Source organism: Oryzias latipes, chromosome 5 (genome assembly GCF_053564925.1).
Source record: "Oryzias latipes strain Hd-rR chromosome 5, Olatipes_Hd-rR_3.1".
Lineage (NCBI taxonomy): Eukaryota > Metazoa > Chordata > Actinopteri > Beloniformes > Adrianichthyidae > Oryzias > Oryzias latipes.
In genome coordinates this window covers 9393724-9414082 of record NC_136241.1, presented here as the reverse complement: position 1 = coordinate 9414082, position 20359 = coordinate 9393724, and the positions used below count along the sequence as shown (strand labels likewise).

The window sequence follows — 20359 nt, the reverse complement described above, 5'->3', positions numbered from 1 at the left end:
TTTTCTGACAGTTTTGGCATCAAAAGCATTCATTGTGGCCCACCAGTGACAAAAGGGGGGAGCGTGGCTTCGCAACTCAAAGTTCTGAACATCCCTCTGCCAAAAACTGTTCTACCCTGCTCTTGCTGGCATTGAGTAGAGCTCAAAAATACTTTCTTTGCCCCCAGCCTCTACACGAAATCCCTCCTCTGCCTGTCTTTTGATGCCTGCCCCCACCACCGAAGACATGCCTTTGTGCCTTATGCAGAACTGTATGCGCTGCACATTCTTTCTAGTTCTATAGGAGGATTTTTGTAACCAGGTCCTGATGAGCCCACGGAATTCAGCTTAAATAAACCTCAAGATCAGAGTCCAACCAAATCTCAGACTGCAGAAGGCCACTGAACTCTCTCATACCTACACACACACACACACACACACACACACATGCACACATGGAAGCCCTCCCCAGTCTCTGCACCATATCTCCCAGTCTGTCTGTCTTGTTGAATTTCACACTAATACTTCACTTTGCTTTAATGCAAAAGAAAGTCTCTTTTATTACTTTGACCTGCATTTGTTAGTTAATCAGTTTTCACGCTTGTTTCAAAAATAGAAACCAATGAACTCAGAATGACCATGAAAAATAGTCATTTTATTCGTGTCTCCATCATATAGTATTGATTTTATTAGATGACTAATCAGATTTATATATGACTGCAAGTTCCCAGCAACTGTTGCTAAAACTTCTGGTAAACCTGACTCAGATTTTGGATAAAGATTGTCACATCAAAATGAAAGGGCTTGCTTTGTTGACCTGCTTTGTGTGCTAATCTAGCCCTGAATAAGACTTGAGATGATGCACTAGCAGTGAAAGGTACTTTACCAAAACACGTTTTGGTTCAAATGGAAGGCTTAACTCTTCAGAAGTATAAAACTCTCGTCTGCACTTTTGAAACTTAAAGCTTTATATTCTGGTCTAGTGTCAGTTTACACCTGACATGACTCCATGAGCAGTACAGTATTAGCTGCTGCTGGAATGTGTGTTTAGACAAGTTCAAAAAGTTTCATCTGAGGTTTTCGGCTTGTGAGTGAACAAAAAACAAGAAAAGCCTCATGATTTCAGCTGTTTTATTTTGATAGGAACAGGAAATGAGTCTCCTTCACTATTAAAACAATTGGTTATTTATTCAACCCAATTCCTGGGTTATTAATAGTGGTGTAACGATTAATTGGCCTAATTGATAAATCCATTTATAATCATCAAACCAGATCAATCTATCTGAGACAAGTTGTTAATTGAAGCCACCATATCCTTATAACAACATGAAATAAAACAATAGTGGAAAATACTATTTGGATTGCCGGAATGTAGGTTTATTTTAACATAAAATAATATTCCATTTGTGTTATTTTGATGTGGACAAACAACAGTGGTCTGAGCTTCATGAAGCTAAAATGTGAAAGGATTTGTCACTAATTCTTGTATACTTGTTTGTTTGTACACATTTAATTTACACTTGATTACCATATTACCATACCATAACACAAATTATGGTATTAATCACATGTTACATGTCTAGTTCTTTGTGTTGAAATATATATTTTGGGTTACTTTTTTAAGTAAGACTACTTTTTAAGTTATAGTGGTTTCATTTTAATCCAATTGATGTTTTTTTTCTAATAGGGCCCCATTTTGACCTCAGAGTTTGGTTAAAAAAACAAACTTGGAGTGTTCAGAATAAATGCAGCTTCAAAAGTATCAATAATTCAAATCAGTTGAAATGTATACATTCATAAGAGTTTGAAACCAATTCATATCAGATCTAGATGGTTCTGTCCAGATTATGTAGATTAGGAGGAAAACAATATGTTTTGTATAATCTGAGTGACCATCAGATTAAAAGAGCATATTTAGTGCAACCCCATGAACACAGAGGACAAAAGTCCCTCAGTGTGGAGTGACTGGAGGACTTTTGAGGTGTCCATGAGCCTTGCACCAAACAGTCATTTTACGCATCAGGCCTTCTTTTGCTTTGCTTTTTGTGTATTCTCGTGTTTTGCGTGTCTGATCATTCGTGCTGAAAGGCCAGTTCTTGCTCAGCAAAGAGAGCTCATCAGATAAAGCATTCCTGTATGACTGCGCGGACACTGCTTCCACAAAAGCATGTAGGTGGGGGAGACAAACGGCGGGGGAAAGTGGGTGAAACCTGGGTTTGAGGCTTTGCAGACTGTCTGCTCTTGCTATGATTTCTGCTCAAGTAAACTTTTCCTCCCTTCTTTTGGGGAGGGGGAGCTTCCCTAGCACTGCCAGACCCCCACTTTGTGAGCCCCGGAACCAGACCCTCCAGCAGCCTCCATGCCCGTCTTTCTCCCTCTCAAGTGGGTGGTCCGGTGCGCCTCGCGGGGCGGGGTCCTCCGTTTCAACCCTCCTACCCTCGTTCTTTCTTGAAACATGCTTTAATAGAGAAAGTATGCGATGCATACTGTTCTACAACCCCCCACTATACTGCATCTGGGGTATTCGTGACTGGACGTCTGGGGGGATCGCGCACATTTCCGATTAGGAGGGAGAGAGACATAGAGTGAGAGTGGAAGACAGAGAGAGAGAGTGGGGGGAGAGATAGAGATTGCGCGTCGGCTCCTGCCCGTGGATCGGTCGATACGGTGAGCTTTTCGGGTCTGTGCAGAGGCAGGGACTGCGTGGTGTGCGCGTGCCTCAAACCGGCAAACACAAACCGACTCAAGGTAAGTTGGAGCGTCTGTCCCCCTCCCCCAGAGCCTGCACAGCACAGCACAGCACAGCTTAGTCTCTGCACCTGTATTTTCCACGCGCGGTCGGGTGAAGTTTAGCTCGTCTGTGCGCGCGGGACCTGTTGTTGTTGTTTTCGCCCGTGAAACCGCGGCACACTTTTAGCGGATCGATTGCGCAAGGGATGGAAACATGGAGGGGGTGGGGGGGATGGAGGGGTTAGCGAGCCCCGACTTTTTCGAAGCTCCGCGCGCGCGCCTCGACTTTTTCACGCCGCTCAAGAATGTGTATTTATGGTGGTGTCTACCGCCCATATGCCAAAAAGTACACGGAGTCCCGCGCGTGAGTGAGTGCCAAACACAGCCTGCGAGTGCGCGTCTGCGGGAGCAGCGCTGCGCCTCCGGGGGCAGTTTGGACGCCGCCAAACCAAAGTGGAGGATCCCGTTCGGCTTTAAATCCTGCAGGCGAGGATGGATTTCTCAAATTACTCGGACTTCCTGTTTCGGTGCCGCCGTTTTGATGGACTGTGCTGGCAATTAGTGTTTGGCACATTCCTGCTGGAGCTCACTGTTGGACACGAGCACCTCTGCTCTGTTCCTGCATATACTTTTATTTATTCCAACATAGAAAAAAACTCATCAATACAGAGATTTAGGCTATATGAATCAGCAACACTCAATGTACTGATATAGAAATCAGTGCACTACTTGTTGCAATTCGAGTCTGAAAATCTGCTGCTTTACATTTAAAGGGAATTTGCTTAAAGTAAAAGTCACTTCTTCGTCTGGAAAGAAGTGAAAATATAAGCTGTTAAGTGAAAATGCCAACATATTATTCAACAAAACCAGCTTTCAGATGTGTCAGTGGATTCTCATTGTTTTTCCTGTAGCATAGGTAATGTCCAAAGTCCAGCCCATTGGCCAAATGCATTCAGATTTCCACCTGCCTCCCTGCTTCCATCAGAAAATCATTCATATGTGGCCCCAGCACCTTCTGAAAACTGTGTGTATGATTTCTTTGAGATTTGTTCAATTCCATAATTAGCTGCTGTGCACCATCCATTTGTGAAATACACAACAGTTGTGTCTGTTTTTTGTACTTTATATAAACCACTTTTTTCTTGTTCGCATGGTTTAAATTGGAAGTTTACAGAAAACTGTAATATTTCATGGGAACACAGATTTAATGTTGACAGGGTTTTTTTTCAGACTTTTTATGTCTTTAAATACAAAATTCACAGTTATTTTATGGGGAAAATGCATTTAGATGAATTTCTGTTCTATGTAAAGAAACAAAAAGTACTCCATTCCAATTGAATTTTCATAAAAAATACTTCATTTGCATTAAATTTTACTATCAGGGTTCAAATGAGACACTTTTTTACCTCATCAAATCTGTCCCCTCTTCGGACACCCCTGCTGTGGAATGATTATCCACCCCTGACGTTATGGGGAACTCTGCTTTTCCCTGGGTGGGAACACAGCGGCGCCGTACACTTTTCAGATTTTGGACGGCAGATTGAGTTGTGAATATCTTGAGCTACATTTAGTCGCTGCACACCACTCTCATGTTTCTCTGCGTTTGCTTGATGGTGTCAAAGCTCACGCTGAAGCAGTTCCCACGCTTGCTCTTAAAAAAGGTTCTCCTGTGAACCTAATGACACATTCTACAACTTATCCTGGTGCTCAGTCACAGAAAATCTGGTTTTGAAATGTCTTAATGAACCCGATTAGCTTAAATGTGCTGTAAATCAGGCTTTTAAAAGGATATCTTCTTGCACTTTTTCTCTGTCATCTCATCTCCAGCTCCTAGGATTTGTTTTTTCCCCTCCTGAAGCCCTCGAGGCCGCAGCTCCAGGCTTTGATGCCCACACTCTTAAAAGCTGTTGGACAGACAAAGGCATGAGTGACACTGGGACCAAAGAGCATTCTCCTGAGCCGAGCACTGCCCAGTCCACCGAAGAGCCCAAGCGCAGGGGCAGGGGTCGACCGCGGAAGCAGCAGCAGGTGCGCGGCCTCCCAAGAGCGGCTCGTTTCATTAAAGCGCTAGAAATCCAGAGATTGAAAAGTTGGTTCAGCGTCGTTGGCTGGGAATTGACCGTTTCACCTGTGTGTTCTGTTTCCATGTGTAATCTCATTTTACAGGAACCTGTGGGACCACCAACTCCAAAGCGACCGCGAGGGCGACCCAAAGGCAGCAAAGATAAAGGCCCCAGAACTGCACTGAAGGTTCAAACTGACCTCTTCTCTGTCACCTTCAGGGAAAAAAGAACAAGAAAACTTTAGTAAAAGTATTTCTTTTTAATCCTCAGACATTGGATTAAACCAAGAATCTTTGCAGGAATCAGACATCTGCACGTTTTTGGTGTGTTTTCAGTTGAAAATGTTACCAAACAAGGAAAACTTCGTTTCTTGTTGCAACACCCAAATACACGTTTCCTGCTTCAAGCAGGACTTCAGAGCTCAAACTGATACGCAAGGACCTGCATTGTCTGTCAAACTAAACAATTTATGTCTAAATTATTCCAATTGGTAGATTTCTCAGACTAGGTCAAATAAATACTTTGTTCTTGAAAAAACCTGAATGTTATTTAATTTTGCTGCAGAAATTCTTGCACATTTACTGTGTTGAGATCCAAACTAAGTGCTAATTTTGTCCATAAAAAATACATTTCTGAGTCTGCAACAGTTAACCAAAAAAAATCCCTAAAGTTAAGTTATTACTTTCTTGTTTTTGCTGTTAAACATGACTTAGAAACTACAGAGTTTCCTCATAAATACAGTTGATCAGTGAAGTTTGGTTTCTTTAGTTTTAAGAATGACTCAGACAGATAGTTGTTTTTATACTCAGCTTGAACCCATGACTAAATAAATGAGAAAGACTTACTTCAAAGCTCTGATTAATCCTCTGTTTAAAGGTTTAAAGTAGTTTGAAGCTTTTTGAATCAGAACATCAAGACGGCTTTGCCTTAATGGATGTTTATGGGTTACTTTTTTAATCACTGATGAGGCATCTTACCTCAGTACACTTGTCTGATATATCCTCCTGACTACCAGAGAAAAAAAATGTGTCCAGTCAAATTATGGAAATCAATCAATCAAAAACTACAAGCCCCGCCCCCTTCACATTTCGGATCGTCACAAAACCCCAAATCTCCTCTGAAGATAGCAAAAAGAATTTATTCAGTAGTATGCAAGGGTTGGGAGATGTTCAGGTTTAGGAATGTCCTCTACAGAGGACACATTTGCATTGCTGGTAGTCAGGAGGATCTCAAGTTATTTCACATATTCCAAAAGTGCAAAAATCCTGGAGGTTAGACGTGTAAATGTGAGAAAATGGGTTAGGATGCAGAAATAAACGTTAAAAAGTTGGACGATGCTGTGGTTTGCCATCATTTGACTCTTATCTACATCCAGAGAGAGATGCCGCTGTTTCGTTGTTATGCCTTTGCAGCATTTCTTAAAATCTTTGCAGCTATAATTTGGTTGACATTGTTTTAAATGAGACTACAAAAAGGGATCGTTTTTACCTCCCAAAAAAAAAAAAACACACACCTGCACTGCTAAACCAGCATGGGCGTTTAAAAGGAACACAAAAAAAAAAGTCAGTGAGTTAGTTTAAGCAGCTGAGGCGTCCACAGTTGCATAAATTATTTCTGTAGCAAAAAAAAGAAATAGTTATGCTCACTGGGTTAAGCTGCCTGGGTTGGTTAGGGGTTCAAATCCCAGGCTGGGCACTCATTGTGTCTTTAAAATAGACACATTGTCCACAGCCGTGACAGTAATCTGTGAATCCCTTTGGGTGAACGTGTCATCTAAATGCTGTGTAATCCAATTTAATGGTGGTGTAGAGCATGTCTTTTTTTTTTGTTCTTTGGAAGAACGGAATAATATAGAACGCCTCATGTTTTCCCAGTAACTTTAGCTACTTAGTTGACCCAAAAACCCAGAACATTTCACAATCGAGTAATGCTGCTTCTACAGACCTGAACTTGTTGCTGACTAGACTTGAATCTTTTCATCTTTGGTGCTGAGTGCCTCTATTTACTTCCAGATGGATTTAGAATACTGATCCCAGCACCTTCACTTCCCTCGGGGTCATGCCATCTGAGAGGTCACGAGTGGAAAAGCCAGTTTAACCTAAAAATAATGAACGATTTAGTAAAATGTGGTTAAATGCTTGACAAAGTTTTCCCAACGTAATCCCATGTTGTTGCACTTAAATCAGCCTGTAGTGAAGGCAGCCTTCTGTCTTCTTTACTCCCTTTAATACTCTCTTTATAAAATTGGTTTGGATTAATTTTTGCAGTCACCTATGGCAGCTGCGGTAATATATATAGTTACTTTGAAAACTCTAAACATTTTTCACAGCTAATTTGTTTCTTCTCAGAAAGTTGAGCCTGTTGGGGAACGGCGACCACGAGGACGGCCAAGAAAATGGGTATGGGGCACTCACTGACACTCGTGGATTTATTGGAAATGTATGCACAAAGCCTCGAATGTGTGTATGTGTTTGCATACTGAAGCTGTGCAGCCGTCAGGGCCTCATTCCCCTCTTACGTTTGACTGATTCTGTTGCTTCTGTGTCGCAGCCTCGGAAAGTCGCTGCCGAAGTGTCTGAAAAGGAGCAGGTGAGGAAAATGAGATCTTAAAAAGGCTCAGGGTGGGCCAGTTGTGCTTTTTTGTGTGGTATTTTCAACTACATGTATTGACTTGCGCTGGTAAAAGGGATTTAAATAAGGCCTTTGTTAAGATCTGACTTAGGAGGGCAGTTTTATAAATTTATGCCAGCTACCTCACTGAAGTTGTTGCACTGAATTCCCTAAACGGTTCCAGAATCTATCCATAAATAAAACTTAACTTTAACTTTTGATCCAATGTGGAATTGAGGAAACCTCTTGGATAGGGAGCAAAGTGTCTTCAATTTAAAAATCTAAGACCAGATGAACTTTAAGAACCTTTTCTGCAATCTTCACTTAACTTTTAGCCCGAATGTTTTTAAAATCTTACAGATTTTGTAGATTGTAGTGTTTCATTTGGATGTTAGAGTGTAATTCAATTGGTGGTATGCTAGAGTTCAATTTTTTCTTTTCTATGAACCTAAATAAGCATCCAGGCTTTGCCAGTAATAACAAAATTATATATATATGTCTAACATTTAAGCATAGAGTAGAACGGAAAATATCAAAGAAAGCGATTCACTTTATTTTGAAAATCCAGACTCCTAAATAAGTGATGAAATCTTTTGTAAAAACTCTTAAATGATACTCTGACCTTCAATTTTGTAAATAAAGTTTTTTTCTTTAAGCAACAAAACTAAACAGAATATTTCAAAGATTACTTTGAAAACTTTTCTTCTTTTTTAGGGCATTTAGATCATTGAAGCATAAAAAAACAGGTCTTTGAGGGACCAAAATGAGTTTATTTTGGAGGGTTTTGATTTGGGGAGTCAAGGACACAGCGTGATTGGTTGTCAACAAAATATAGTATGTTTGCCAACTTCATAATTTAGAATTAATCCAAGAAATGTTCCATGATTATTAAATTGAGATTTGAATTAATCCTTTAGAATGACACATTTCATCCTAAAAACAAAGCCATTTGCCAGTATTTGGGGTTATTTGCTCAGTGTCTTTTTCATATGGATCGTTCTGCACTGTCCCGCACATTTAAAGAGCCATTTCTGTGCTTTGCTGCTTGTCCTTTGATTCTCAGTGGAGCACAATGACAGAGGCACAAGAAAACACTGTAACCACCACTTGAATCACCTATTTACAAGTAAACACAAAAAATGCAGAAGAGCTATTGTTACTTTGCCAGATTTTAGTGGAAAACCGTTGCTGCACATGCAAGTTGTGGTTAATATAAACTGACTGGAAATTCTCACATGCACGGTTGAATTCCCCCCACACACACACACACACACACACTCTCATCGTATCCAGTGTTACAGAGCACACACCTTGTATTTCTCAGAAATGTTGGGCTGTTGTTGCCATCTTGTTCATTCAACAGATGCAAGTGTTGCTCAACAGTTCTCACCAAAGCAGGCAGCTACTCATGATGCCTCTAGTCTGCCTTATCACATCCTCTCCTCATAGCAGCCTGTCAAAGAGGTTAAGATGCTTAAAGAACTGAAACCGTTGAGACAGACTCCCTTTCTTAGACACACGCACATGCAGGGGAAGAATGAGTCAGTCTAAAGAGGGGAAACCTGATCTAACTGGTCTCTTCCCCTGTCTTCTTGGTTTCCTGATGTAACCGTCATCTTCCTCACATTTCTAGGTCTGATAGCTGGAACCTGCCTGCTCGCACGCAATCGCTCAATAAACTTTTAACAGTCATTCCTGTATTCTCGGGTAGTTTTCGCGCATTGATTCATTACAGCTAGCATGGTGAGTCACCAAACACAGACTGATCGTAACTGACACTGGGTTTTGGTCCACTGCCATTCCAGGGGCCTTCAGAGGAGGTCAAGGAAGATCCCTCAACATCTCAGGTGCCTGCGCAGGAGGGAGGGGAGTAGATGGGATACCTCTCTACCTACCTCAAGGTTTGGCCTCAGGCAGACGGGGGAGCAGTGCTTCCTGTTTCCGATGGGGATTCAGGAACACACACACACACATTTTCACCCAAAAACCATTGCTCTGTTGGTTCCTCCTGATTTAAACAGCAACCTCGACTTATTTAAACCTTTGTCTCCACTGTGACAAGCGAATTCTGCTTTAACGCTGGTATCATCTTTTGGTATGGCACATTATAAAGGCGTAGTTTGACATTCTGAGATGGCGTTTGAATGTTTAGAGGAAGAGATGTGCCTTTTTGTAAAGACAGGCAGGTGACAAATTAAAGAAAATGAAACACAAAGTGTCTTAACGAACATCAAATTGCACAAAAGCTTTTGTGGAGTTGTGTGTCGTTTATAGAGCCCTTTTCGAAAACTGCTACAGAAACCCCTCAAATTGCTTTACAAAAATAGATAAAATAGTCATCATAATAAAAAGAACAACACTCATTCACATTCTACAAAATAAAGCAGGGAAAAACGGTCAAAAAAATCACATTAAACCACAAGGAAATACCTAAAAGGTAAACTAAAAGATGAGTTTCAAGTTTTTTCTTAAAAACCTCCAGAGTTTTTACAACCAGATATCAGCTGATTTGCTGTGCTAATGATGGTGGGGAAGACTACAGCCTTTGTTCAATTTCCCATTTGGTTTTAAACTAGGCTGAACTTTTTGAGAACTTTTTAAGGCCACTTATATGATGAGCCTTCCTTAAGGGAACCCCTCCCAATCAATGCACATCACTAAAAATGACTCGGGTTTGATACGTCTTAACCTCCCTTCCTCAAACATTGTCCAAATTCTTTCCAGCTTCTTGTGGTAGATGGTTGTGATAGGTTATTTATTTAATTTGTCACCTGTCCTGGCATAGCAATAATAAATGTTTTGATTGAGGATTTAAAATCTGTTTTAACCCTAAATCTAACAAATTGTCCAAAAGTGATCTTATCTTTTTCGGGGGGATTTTCTTTAAACATGACATCTAAACAGGTGATTCTTCTTAAAGTTGAGTTCATGTCTGTGATGGGATTTCTTAAACCCCTCAGTGTGTGTTGTTGTGCAGTGAGAGAATAGAGTTGCAGGCTAGTATGACATGGGTTAAGAAACCAAACTGAATCCTTTTTAACATATTTTCTATTGCAAATGTTGAAGATTTTACATTTCTACCAATGTAACAACATAGCGTGCTGTATTCATTCATTTGAAGGTCTATGTAAAAGGGTTTGTTCCACAAATGAAATGTCCAGTTTTCTACATGTCAAGTACCTCATGCTGAGACGTTAGCTCCGGTGTCAGTTTACGTTCAATTCTTCTTTCCAGCCAACAGCCGGAACAACAAAAATGTGCCTAAAAATCGAAACGGATATTTCATTCGAACAATAAACCCTTACATCTTATACATTATTTTTTTTTCATTTTACCACTCTCAGGATTCCACTTTTGTCAGTGCTTTTCACCATTTTGAAACCTCAGGTACAAAAATATTCAGGAACATGATGTCTACTCAGTAATAATTGTGGTGCTGTGTTTGTTGTGCATTTCTGATCTGTGTTTGATATTACCAGTATGCCTTGACACAAAGACCTCATTGAAACCTCAGTTAGCCTCAACTTCTAAAGATCTCATTCTACCTCAGTTACACGAGAAATCTCCTAAAAAGTAACCCTTCACTCCCCCCCCCCCTCCCAGGCACTATACTGCAAATCCAAACACAAATGTTTAACAGCTGATGTGCAGAAAGACAATGCAGACATGTCAACACGCAGGAAAATGTTACACTCCAGTTGAGGAGTGCAAATAAACCATCAATGTCACAAAAACTGTGATTTTAAAAAAAAAAGAAAAACATTGAAGTATAATAAAATGCAGCCAGTGGTTTACAACTTGATAAAATACTTGGTATTAGTTTAGTAAAATACTTCTTTTCTTTTCTTGTTTTGTTAGGTTTTTTTTTTTTTTGGTTTGTTTTTTTTATGTTTTTTAGGAGCAATGTATGCAGTTGTCATTTATATTATATCATGTTTGTTTCTGATTCTTACACTGAAAATTGCAACACATCATGGCAGCGAACAGCCCAAAAAATACTGAAATACATGGGAGTTGTGTCTCAGTTTGGCCACAGCTTGTACTCAAACAACTTAACCTACAAAAACAAAACACCTCTTTTTTTTTTTTAGTGTTGTGGAAAGCCCTTGTAAAACAAGATGCATAATATTACTGACTTATTCAACCTGTTAAAGCTTTGGCATTCAGTCTTACACACTGAACAACCTTCTGGTTAATGATTCTCACGGCTCCATTCAAACACACTTAAGAATGTGACACAAAAAAAGAGCTGCAAGGGCTGACATTCTATTTGTGTAGGATGCAACTGGCAGTTTTTTGACTTAGTCCATGCCAGGAATGAACGTGTCTTGTGTAACTTTTAGTTCTCTTACCAAAGTTAAATTTTGTCTCATTCAAAATATTCCCTTCTAACATGTTTCTGAGTTTGAGAAATGAATAAGTGAGAAATTCCAAAACTTATGACTAATTCATCCATTAACCTCATTATAAATCTCACTCTACTATATTCTTTTTCTTGTAAAATCACTACACTCCTGTTTTTCACTGAGTTAACATCAGGGAAATGCAAAATTAAAAGAACATAAAACTGAAATGGAACAAAAAAAATTTTTGCTAACATCATGCTAATACGAATTAGTTCTTTATTTTATTTCAAAATATTATTTACTTGTGTTTTTCATAGATAAAAAAAGTTAAAAGAAATATCAGATAAGAAAAACAAAATAATAAAAACCGACTAATAGTAAAAAGATATTTAATCCACACAGAGAAAACAGCTACATTAGCTTTGCTTCACACGTTAGCCTTAATGCTAACATGCAGTTGATCCCTGACGTTACAAGGTCCGCAAAACCTCAGTATAGTAATGGACACCTATCAGTATGCATATTTGACAGACTTTTCTTTGCAGTTCAGTGTTTACATTCACCAGTAAGATGTTTTATTCCCAAATTTAATGTATTTTTGCTTCATTGGTTCAATGGGTTGAATTCAAGTAAGGGATTTTTTTGTCATAACATACTACCACACTGAAATAAAGAAAACATGTACATTCACTTAAGTTACATTTAAATTACAAAGCTCATGATAAGAATTTATGAAAATCATTGCTGGGTTCTAGAAATGGTTGAGAAAATTAAGCTCACAAGGCTTTTATGTAGAATGGGAGTGGAGTTATCGTGTTTTGTGGAATGTAACACAGCTACAATTACATATCGGATCATAATAGGAAGTTTTCTGACAAATAAGTAATTTAAAATGTTATCATTATTCTTTCTCTGACTTTACTCAGACTTTCAATCTAAAAGATAAACCAACTTAATAACTAACAAAATGCAGTAGAATATTGATATCATGAGGCATAAGGCATTATCATGTACTCTGGGTCAACTGATCACAGGTTATACAGTTAATAAAATTCTTCAGTACACATTTAGGACATTCTGATGTGCATCACATTCATAGATAGTGTTACAAAAATGTGAAGTACAAAAATGAAGTTTCTTAAATTGGTGTAATGTCCTTTAAAGAAACATGTTAGTTCATTTTATTAAAATGAAATTGAACTACAACAAGCTCAGTGCTGAAGCTTTACAGCAAGGAATGTATTATTTCTATAGACAACTCACATAAGTGTAATGGCCAGTAAAGTTTTATTTTTTACATTTATTCCAGATACACGTCTGTTTAATGACATATCATGCTTTAACTTAAACAGGTTGTGTTTTTACTCACAGATTGGGAAGCAATCACAAAACTTGAGATGTAGGTAGAGGCATGTAAAAAATAGTAAACATGATCTGATGCAAAACACCTGAAATCATCGGTATTTCTAGCTTCTATAACATTATCCTTAAAAAATAAGTCTTAAACCAACCTCTAGTTTAGTTTTTTTTTTTTACACTTTGTTGATGAGGATTTGCGCACTTACACCCTGAAATGACTAATCCTTAAATGCCAACCTCTTTAGATTTTTAGATCTCTTTTAGCAAACAATTACTCAAAATGTGTCAAATATAAGATGCTCCTTACTTGAAAACCAACTTTTTTTTCTTGATCTGCAAAATCTTTTCAACATCCACATATACTCTGTTGTTTTCCGTGTATTTCAGCATTGCTGAATAAACTCCTGCCAAATAACTGGTTCTTTCAATGTTGGATTGAGTTTTTGCGCCATGGACTACCTCTGAAGAAAACGAACCACAGATCATTGTACCTTGAAAAACCTGTCAAACTAATACTATTGTAGTCCTCACATCTCATCTCACTACATTCATGACCATAAGTGAATGGGACTCAGTTTGAAGGGTTGTTTCCTAATTTACCTCTAGCTGAGCTATGGTGGGTTATTTTTACACAAGTTGTGTTTTGGATATTTACTCTCTATATGTGGATAATGTTGTTCTGTGATCTTACTGATAGTTTCATACAGTACTTGATCCATTTTCAACTCTTGAAAAAGTTGAAGTGTAACTTGAGAAATAATCTTTTATGCCTTACTGTTAACTCCCTTTTATAGTTATGTTATTGATATGTCTTCATCCAGTTTATTAATACAGCTCACAAACACCTGTGATGTGTATTTTTGTTATGATTCTTCATCTTGTGATTTGTGCTACCCTGCTTCTTTATGCTTACCAATAAAATATCACACTTATCAATGTGTTTTTGTCTGGTTTTGGGAAACATCAAAATAGAATAATTGGGTTCTGACTGTTTTAATTAATGTTGATTTAATAGATATTATAATTCCCAGCTTAAAAAAAAAGAAAAACAGATAACCACTGATTTCAGAATCCTAACTCAAGAAATATTCAAGTTTGTCAGATATTTAAGACCACAGTCACTGCACAGATTTACACATTTCTGGTGTGAAACATGAAAATAAATGAAGGAAGAATCGTACAGACAAACTGACAAATGATTTTAGCTGTGACACAAGATGGTTTTAGAAAAAAAAAGTGCTCCAGTACAGTTTTTATGCAACCGTTTACAGTGCAAGAATGTGACTTCCTTTTTATGCTCCTGTGATGCATCTGCTTCCTGGTCTTTGTCACCTGTAAACTCTGCCATTTCATGTGCCGGGACCAAAAAAAAACCCTCAATATGTGAATTAACAACAGTCCGGTTTTCCTTTTGCGTTCTGGAGACAGTCTGTTTCTGCATAAGGCCAACAGCCCTTGGAAGCAGAGCTAAGCTGATGGAAGAGTGCTGCTAAGCGTTGAGAGCTTTGGCTACGTCTGTGAAGACCAGGCGACTCGGTCGCTGTGTTGTCCCTTGAGAGGTTGTAAGAGTCTGCAGAGGAGATGAGGGATCAAAATATAGACAAAGATTATATGGTGACACCAGTAAACAACAAATCAAATACCAATGCAAGATCATTTTTAATACTTTTAAAGCCTTTAAAAAATAAATTCTTTTAGTAGTTTATGATATTTTTTCTTGACAAATATTAAAGGAGGGAAAGCAGAGGAAAGAAAAGTAAATACTCAAGCTTTCTGAAACTGACCATTAGTTGTACCATTTAGTCCTTTACATTAGACATAAAAGAAACTATGAAATGTTTACTCTTTTTAAATGAGTGTCAAGTGAGCTCAGAGGCAGCAGGTCGATCCAATGTCATCTCTCCTCTAAGTTCTGAGCAGGAATTGAGAGGAGTAGTGATGAAAAGGAGTGAACAATTAAACAGAAATGGATATGCTCTAATGCCATCCACATATGGACACAATGACAGTTATCCCTTGTGCTATCCTATGACCCCACCCTTACTTTGACGTGTTCTCCCTACCATGACAAAGGTGGATAAAGGTGGAAAGATTTCCTGTAATCCATGGACACCAGTGAGGTTCACAAATCATTGAAGAAAAAAGGTTCAGAGCATTGTCTAGTGGGTCTAGATGACCCAACTCCCAACGTTAAAGTGCCTAGGATAGCACAAGGGTCACATCAGTTTCATCGGTCCTGATTGTTGCAGCTTTGGATGCTTTAGAATTTAAAGATGATAGAATGAAAGAAGTAAGGAAAGACAAAAACTTGAGGAGAAATGGTTCCACAGACACACGGGTGATACATTACCATATTTGCCTTACAGCACTGTCAAAACTTTGAGAAAAATAAAAAGAAAACGCACCACAATTATCACTGTGACAAACAGAAATAAAGTAACAGAATTATAGTATAGGAAAAACTGCACCGGACATTAAAAAAAACATGTTGTAAGACTAACTAGAACACGCCTAACCCTACATGACCATTGGTATCACATTTGAAACGTGTATTTCTCAGACCCCTATCATTAGCATGATCCCAACTTTCCTTAAAGACCCATTGTGTAGAACGTGGTCCATGTTTTCTGCCCTGTAGTGGATTATCATTCCACTAGGGGAAGTATAAGAGCTTTCACTAATCATTTCAAGATGGCTGCTTCCATGCAACTTTTGGCGGGAAAAACTATGCTAATTTTCACAACTTAATGTAAGAATAACTCATTTATTGTTTTTCTTTTTGTTTTAAATGACTATTTGCTGTATTGAAAGAATAAAAACATGTGTTGATAATTAATTCTTTATAATACAGTTACACCATGTAAAAAAAAAAAAACAAAGTGGATCAGATTTGACACAGTGGCTATTTAAGAGGCTTTTTTCCTGAACACTCATATCAACATTTTTGTATTTTAAACTAACATTGTTGTGAGCAAAAACTTACAGCGTGTCATAAATTATACTGTCTATATCTCATACAAATATTTATATCGCAACTTTTTTGAGGAATTTATCAAAGTGTTTTTAAAAAAATCTTAATTCAAATAAACTGAAATTTCTGTAAAATTCTTTGATGTGGTTGGCTTTACAGGTAGAAATTATTCCACCTTCAATAAAGATTGCTGTAAAAATGCGAGTAAAATTAGACTTTTAGACCCAAATTCTATATTCATTCTGTTAAAAAATGTACTAGAATGGGAACTAGTTGCTATATTGCGTATTTTTTTATTTTTTTTTTAGTTTTACATTACAAAACAAACCAGTGTCTGATAAAAAATAAATTAAATACGCAGTATAATCTTATAGACACAATGAACCTCTTTGAATCATTACGAAATAGTTGCTATATTATTTGTGTGCTTCAGATATTTTTATTTTCCAAATGGTGTGAAACATTAATGAGAATCCTGGAGTAAAACACTGTGACTGACATCATGGCATACCTTGGCATTGGGACCTGTGAGGCTTCCTTCCCGGCCGTGATCCAGTAATTCCTGTTCCAGCAGGTCATCCTGTTCTTCAGCAGGGTCAAAGTTGTACATCGGCATAAGCTGGTGTCTTAATTTTTCCAACCTTCATTAAAAGAGAAATCAAAGTTGCATTGCCAAATGAATAGAAATGTTTATGTGACTTGTTGAGAAAAGCGCTCTTTAAAATAAGTTCAGTAATTTGTCTGCTTTAGGTTTGTTAGAAATCGAGGAACAATAAATTTTGAAAGTTTACCGCTTTCGTTTCCGAACATACAGCATCTAGAAAACAAAAGGAAAGAGAAAATCTTGTAGCGGTAAACTTGCCAGATACATAACAATTCAAAATAAATAGTTTTCAAAATTCTAAAATATTTTAGGCAAAGTACGTCAAATCCTTACTATTGCCACTGCTAAGCCAATCACTGTGATGATGCCGAAAGGTACAAGCAGCATACCGACGCCCGAGCCTTCAATCACCACCTCTGGAAGCGCTGTGGTGTTCAGGCTGGTCTCATTGGTTGTTATAGTAACAGTCATCAATGTTCTGGAAGTGATGTTGTCCCTGGCTCCGGAGCTTGTTGGGAGCTCCAGAGCCAGGGTGGTGTTTGTGGCAGTCGTAGAAAGAAAGCTCCCGGTTGTGAGAGTAGCATTTGCTGCCATGGTTAGCTGGAACCGTTGGGCTTTCAGTCTCAGTGTAAAGGGATTATGGGATGCTCAGTTTTTAGTTTGGCTCCTGGTCACGACAGGCATCCTTCCACTGGTTTGATGGTGGTTTTGCCATAAGATCTGCAGAGTAAACAAAACAAAGGAAAAACTGTAACTGAAGTGAGAAATGTATTATACTGAGGCTGTGTACGTCTTACAAAAATGCTGAATCTTCATTTTATTTTTATTCTGGTATAATTTTCTCTAATTGCAGAAAAAAAGTCTATTTTGAATCAGGGTAAGGTCGATAGTGGCAACAGGGTTGTGGTGGTTGATTTGAGCAGGATGTGGGTAGCAAACGCACAAGAGGGATCTGTGTACGCACATTCGAAATATACAGAGGAATACTAACCACCCAAACGGCAACGCACGCTGGTAGGAAGTAAGTTGGCAGCGCTTTCAAACGTCAAAAGCAGCTTTTACCCACCCACACACAAACCATACCACACACTTGTAATTCCACAAAGATCCCCTACATCCAAAAGTGCATGCCTTCACATGCGCCATTCGTTTCCTGTGAAAACAGACTAATTTTTTTTCCTCTGGATTTTTACCTTTAAACAGAAGCATATTTTCTATTTGCGTTATATGGTGCCACAGGAAGGCACAGACATGTGATCCATTGCTCCCTCTTCATCCTGTATACTTGTGCCCTTAATGAGGAACATGTGCAACTGAGGCCAACCAATGAAAACAAAGACGGGATTCAGTCATTGCTGATGTTAAGTGAACAGCCCCTGCTCTCTAAAGGAGGGCTTACAACATTCAACACTAGTCTTTGCAAAGCTGGATGGATAGTCATTTATATGTGTGTGTGTGTGTGTGTGTGTTAGCCACTAAGCCTGCCAACATGAACAGGTCTAACCTCTGTGTCTATTGAGGCCACAGAGGATGCATACATACCTTAACATGCATGATGCATGTTCAGAGCCGCGGCAGGCTGGGGTTAGTTAAAGACGGAAAGATTTCATGTAGGAGGCAACATTTGCTCCTGTGTCCGCCCCTCCTCCTCCTCCTCCTCTTCTGGTCTGTACCAAACAGGTATTGCACAGGCTGTTTACACTGACCCAGCAAACAGTTTTCTGAGAAATGAGTCCACACGCCAAAGGAACCCCATCTGGGCAGGCCCCAAGAGATTTCCCTCCAGTTTTCCCGCTGCCTCCTCGGATCCAGACCCGCTGACTTGTCCTTTCTTGGATTTCACACAGCAGAGGCTGCTCTTGGGATGCTGCAAACAGAGAGCACTGCAGGAAACTCCCTCCCCCCTCACCCTGCAATTGGTCTGATAGCTTCAAGATGATTAATATGGTTGGCTCCCTGAGCTGCCTGTTTGGCTTTGTAGGGATGAGAATGGAATTAAATGGCTCTGCACACCAGATGCTGTCAGACCCAAGTGAATGACTGCATCCGGGTTGCAGGCCTGAGGAAATTAACCCTGTGTTGTCCTCTCCCAGACCAAAATTTCCCAACAGAGTCAAATTCATGAATTATTAAACATTTATTCTTTCATTCTGTCTTTGCTAGGTTCTTTTCTATTTGCAGATTTGAGGTTAATCCACTCAAAACACTTTTCTTTTAAAGTTGTAATTTTCTTTTTTAGTAAAAGTGAAATATTTGTGTTTATTTGTTCTTTATTCAATTTACTAGTTTAAATTAATATCTGATAGGTTAGAAACACCAACTTTCAAGTCATAATACATGCAGTTCAAGAGTGACACTAAGATGAACCTGAACACCATTGCCATCCAACACTGACCTCTTTTATATCAGTTTAATTACATTTATCTTTATGATATTTAAAAAAAACACTTGAGTTAAAATAATAAAAAATAGACTTTTGTAATCTTTAGATGAAGAAAGAATGATCTTAAGTTGTGAATTGGCCTTTAATAATAGCAATGACATTAAATATTTGACGTTTTATTGTACAGAAAAAGCATCATGTGGAGGGTAGTTTTAACATTAAAAGCAGACTACTGAAAGACTCTAAGAAAACATCCTAAATCCTGAAATGCTATTTGCAAAGATTAGCTCTCAAATCTATAATTTGAGCTGAAAAAATTAAACATTTAATTTGATTTTGAGAGACCTCACAGATAATGCAACGCTCTTAAATTGGGTTTGCATTTGTACAGACAGCTAAAATATAAAAGTCAACATCAGTAAATGTGAGTTCTGGATGAGCAATCCCATGTTACAAGAAGAGGTGTTGCGAAACATTTCCACGCTAAAATCTTCACAAATGTCACTCATAAGACTTAGTGCCCGAATATTCTTTTTTTTTTGAACCATCAATATTTTGAGTCTTTCTTTTCTTCAAACTGTTTTTTTTTATATAGCAAAACCTGTTACATGCTTACATGTTTTCTTTCTTCAGCTTTTCAATAGAGGCGTGAAGCAAGCAGGGATGCATAAAGGAAATAGGAAACAGGAAAGGAAATGGCACTTATATCCTCCAACACTGCAGATGAAATAGCAAAAACTGCAATACGGTGTCAGTTATATGTACAGGGACTTAGTCACTTTTTAAAATCACATTTATGAAAAATTATAGGCCTTTTTTATCCATTCATGCTAACGTTCCAGCCCACAACATTGTTTCAGGTTATTTACATTCACTTTTATTGTTTTATCGATGTTGAAAAAGTAAAAATAATGATAAATGAGTGCTGCGGGCCATAAATATCTGAGAGAGAGAAAAAATGCATTTTTCAAAAACATGTTTGTTTGTTTTTTAAAAACTGAAAACATATTCCAGTCTTTTCAACTAGTTTTTCAACAGTTGGGCTCATCACAATTAAGAAACAAATGTATATTTTCAGTCTGGTTACATAATAATTATTTGAATTGGTTACAAGGCAACTTTTTTCCATGAAGTGTTTTTCATGAGGTGTTGTGAAATAACTAAAGGCAGTGTGTACATTTCGAAACATCGACATCTAGTGGTAAATGGCAATAACTGCAGTACGTATCATTTATCCAAATTTTTTTCTTTTTTTTTTAAGACAACATTTTTTGACAGATTTAAATGGTTCGGTACTGGTATACTAATGACTAT

At 38.2% G+C, this 20359-nt stretch overlaps 2 protein-coding genes across 4 annotated transcripts; one reads left to right on the top strand and one right to left on the bottom strand.

Annotated features, from left to right (window-relative positions):
* Positions 1-2257: 2257 nt before the first annotated feature.
* si:ch211-161c3.6 (high mobility group protein HMG-I/HMG-Y) lies at positions 2258-14019 on the top strand. Of its 2 annotated transcripts, none has more exons than XM_023954849.2 (6): positions 2258-2727; positions 4537-4737; positions 4876-4959; positions 7121-7171; positions 7323-7361; positions 9188-14019. In XM_023954849.2, exons 2-6 carry the CDS (start codon positions 4633-4635, stop codon positions 9254-9256), a joined length of 348 nt encoding a protein of 115 aa, XP_023810617.1. In that variant the 5' UTR covers positions 2258-2727; positions 4537-4632; the 3' UTR covers positions 9257-14019. The 2 variants fall into 2 exon arrangements, with proteins under 2 accessions (XP_023810617.1, XP_023810616.1); XM_023954848.2 differs by lacking the exon at positions 2258-2727 and adding an exon at positions 3514-3733.
* On the bottom strand, positions 13246-18560 carry c5h3orf18 (chromosome 5 C3orf18 homolog). Of its 2 annotated transcripts, XM_011474780.3 has the most exons (6): positions 18205-18560; positions 16996-17382; positions 16850-16875; positions 16570-16699; positions 15438-15464; positions 14452-14657 (listed from the first exon to the last, which is right to left on the bottom strand). In XM_011474780.3, exons 2-5 carry the CDS (start codon positions 17254-17256, stop codon positions 15459-15461), a joined length of 423 nt encoding a protein of 140 aa, XP_011473082.1. In that variant the 5' UTR covers positions 17257-17382; positions 18205-18560; the 3' UTR covers positions 14452-14657; positions 15438-15458. The 2 variants fall into 2 exon arrangements, with proteins under 2 accessions (XP_004068784.1, XP_011473082.1); XM_004068736.5 differs by lacking the exon at positions 15438-15464 and having other exon boundaries at positions 13246-14657.
* Positions 18561-20359: the final 1799 nt, after the last annotated feature.

What these genes read in the sequence shown, in the direction of transcription:
- si:ch211-161c3.6 (XM_023954848.2), top strand. Translation starts at nt 3,629, where the DNA reads ATGTCCAAAGTCCAGCCCATTGGCCAAATGCATTCAGATTTCCACCTG. An exon ending in CCCAGCACCTTCTGAAAACT is followed by an intron (nt 3,734 to 4,536) that starts GTGTGTATGATT and finishes TCTCATCTCCAG; the next exon opens with CTCCTAGGATTTGTTTTTTC. An exon ending in GACCGCGGAAGCAGCAGCAG is followed by an intron (nt 4,738 to 4,875) that starts GTGCGCGGCCTC and finishes CTCATTTTACAG; the next exon opens with GAACCTGTGGGACCACCAAC.
- c5h3orf18 (XM_004068736.5), bottom strand. Translation starts at nt 17,256, where the DNA reads ATGGCAGCAAATGCTACTCTCACAACCGGGAGCTTTCTTTCTACGACT. An exon ending in TATGTTCGGAAACGAAAGCG is followed by an intron (nt 16,700 to 16,849) that starts GTAAACTTTCAA and finishes CTTTTAATGAAG; the next exon opens with GTTGGAAAAATTAAGACACC. An exon ending in TCACAGGTCCCAATGCCAAG is followed by an intron (nt 14,658 to 16,569) that starts GTATGCCATGAT and finishes TCTCCTCTGCAG; the next exon opens with ACTCTTACAACCTCTCAAGG.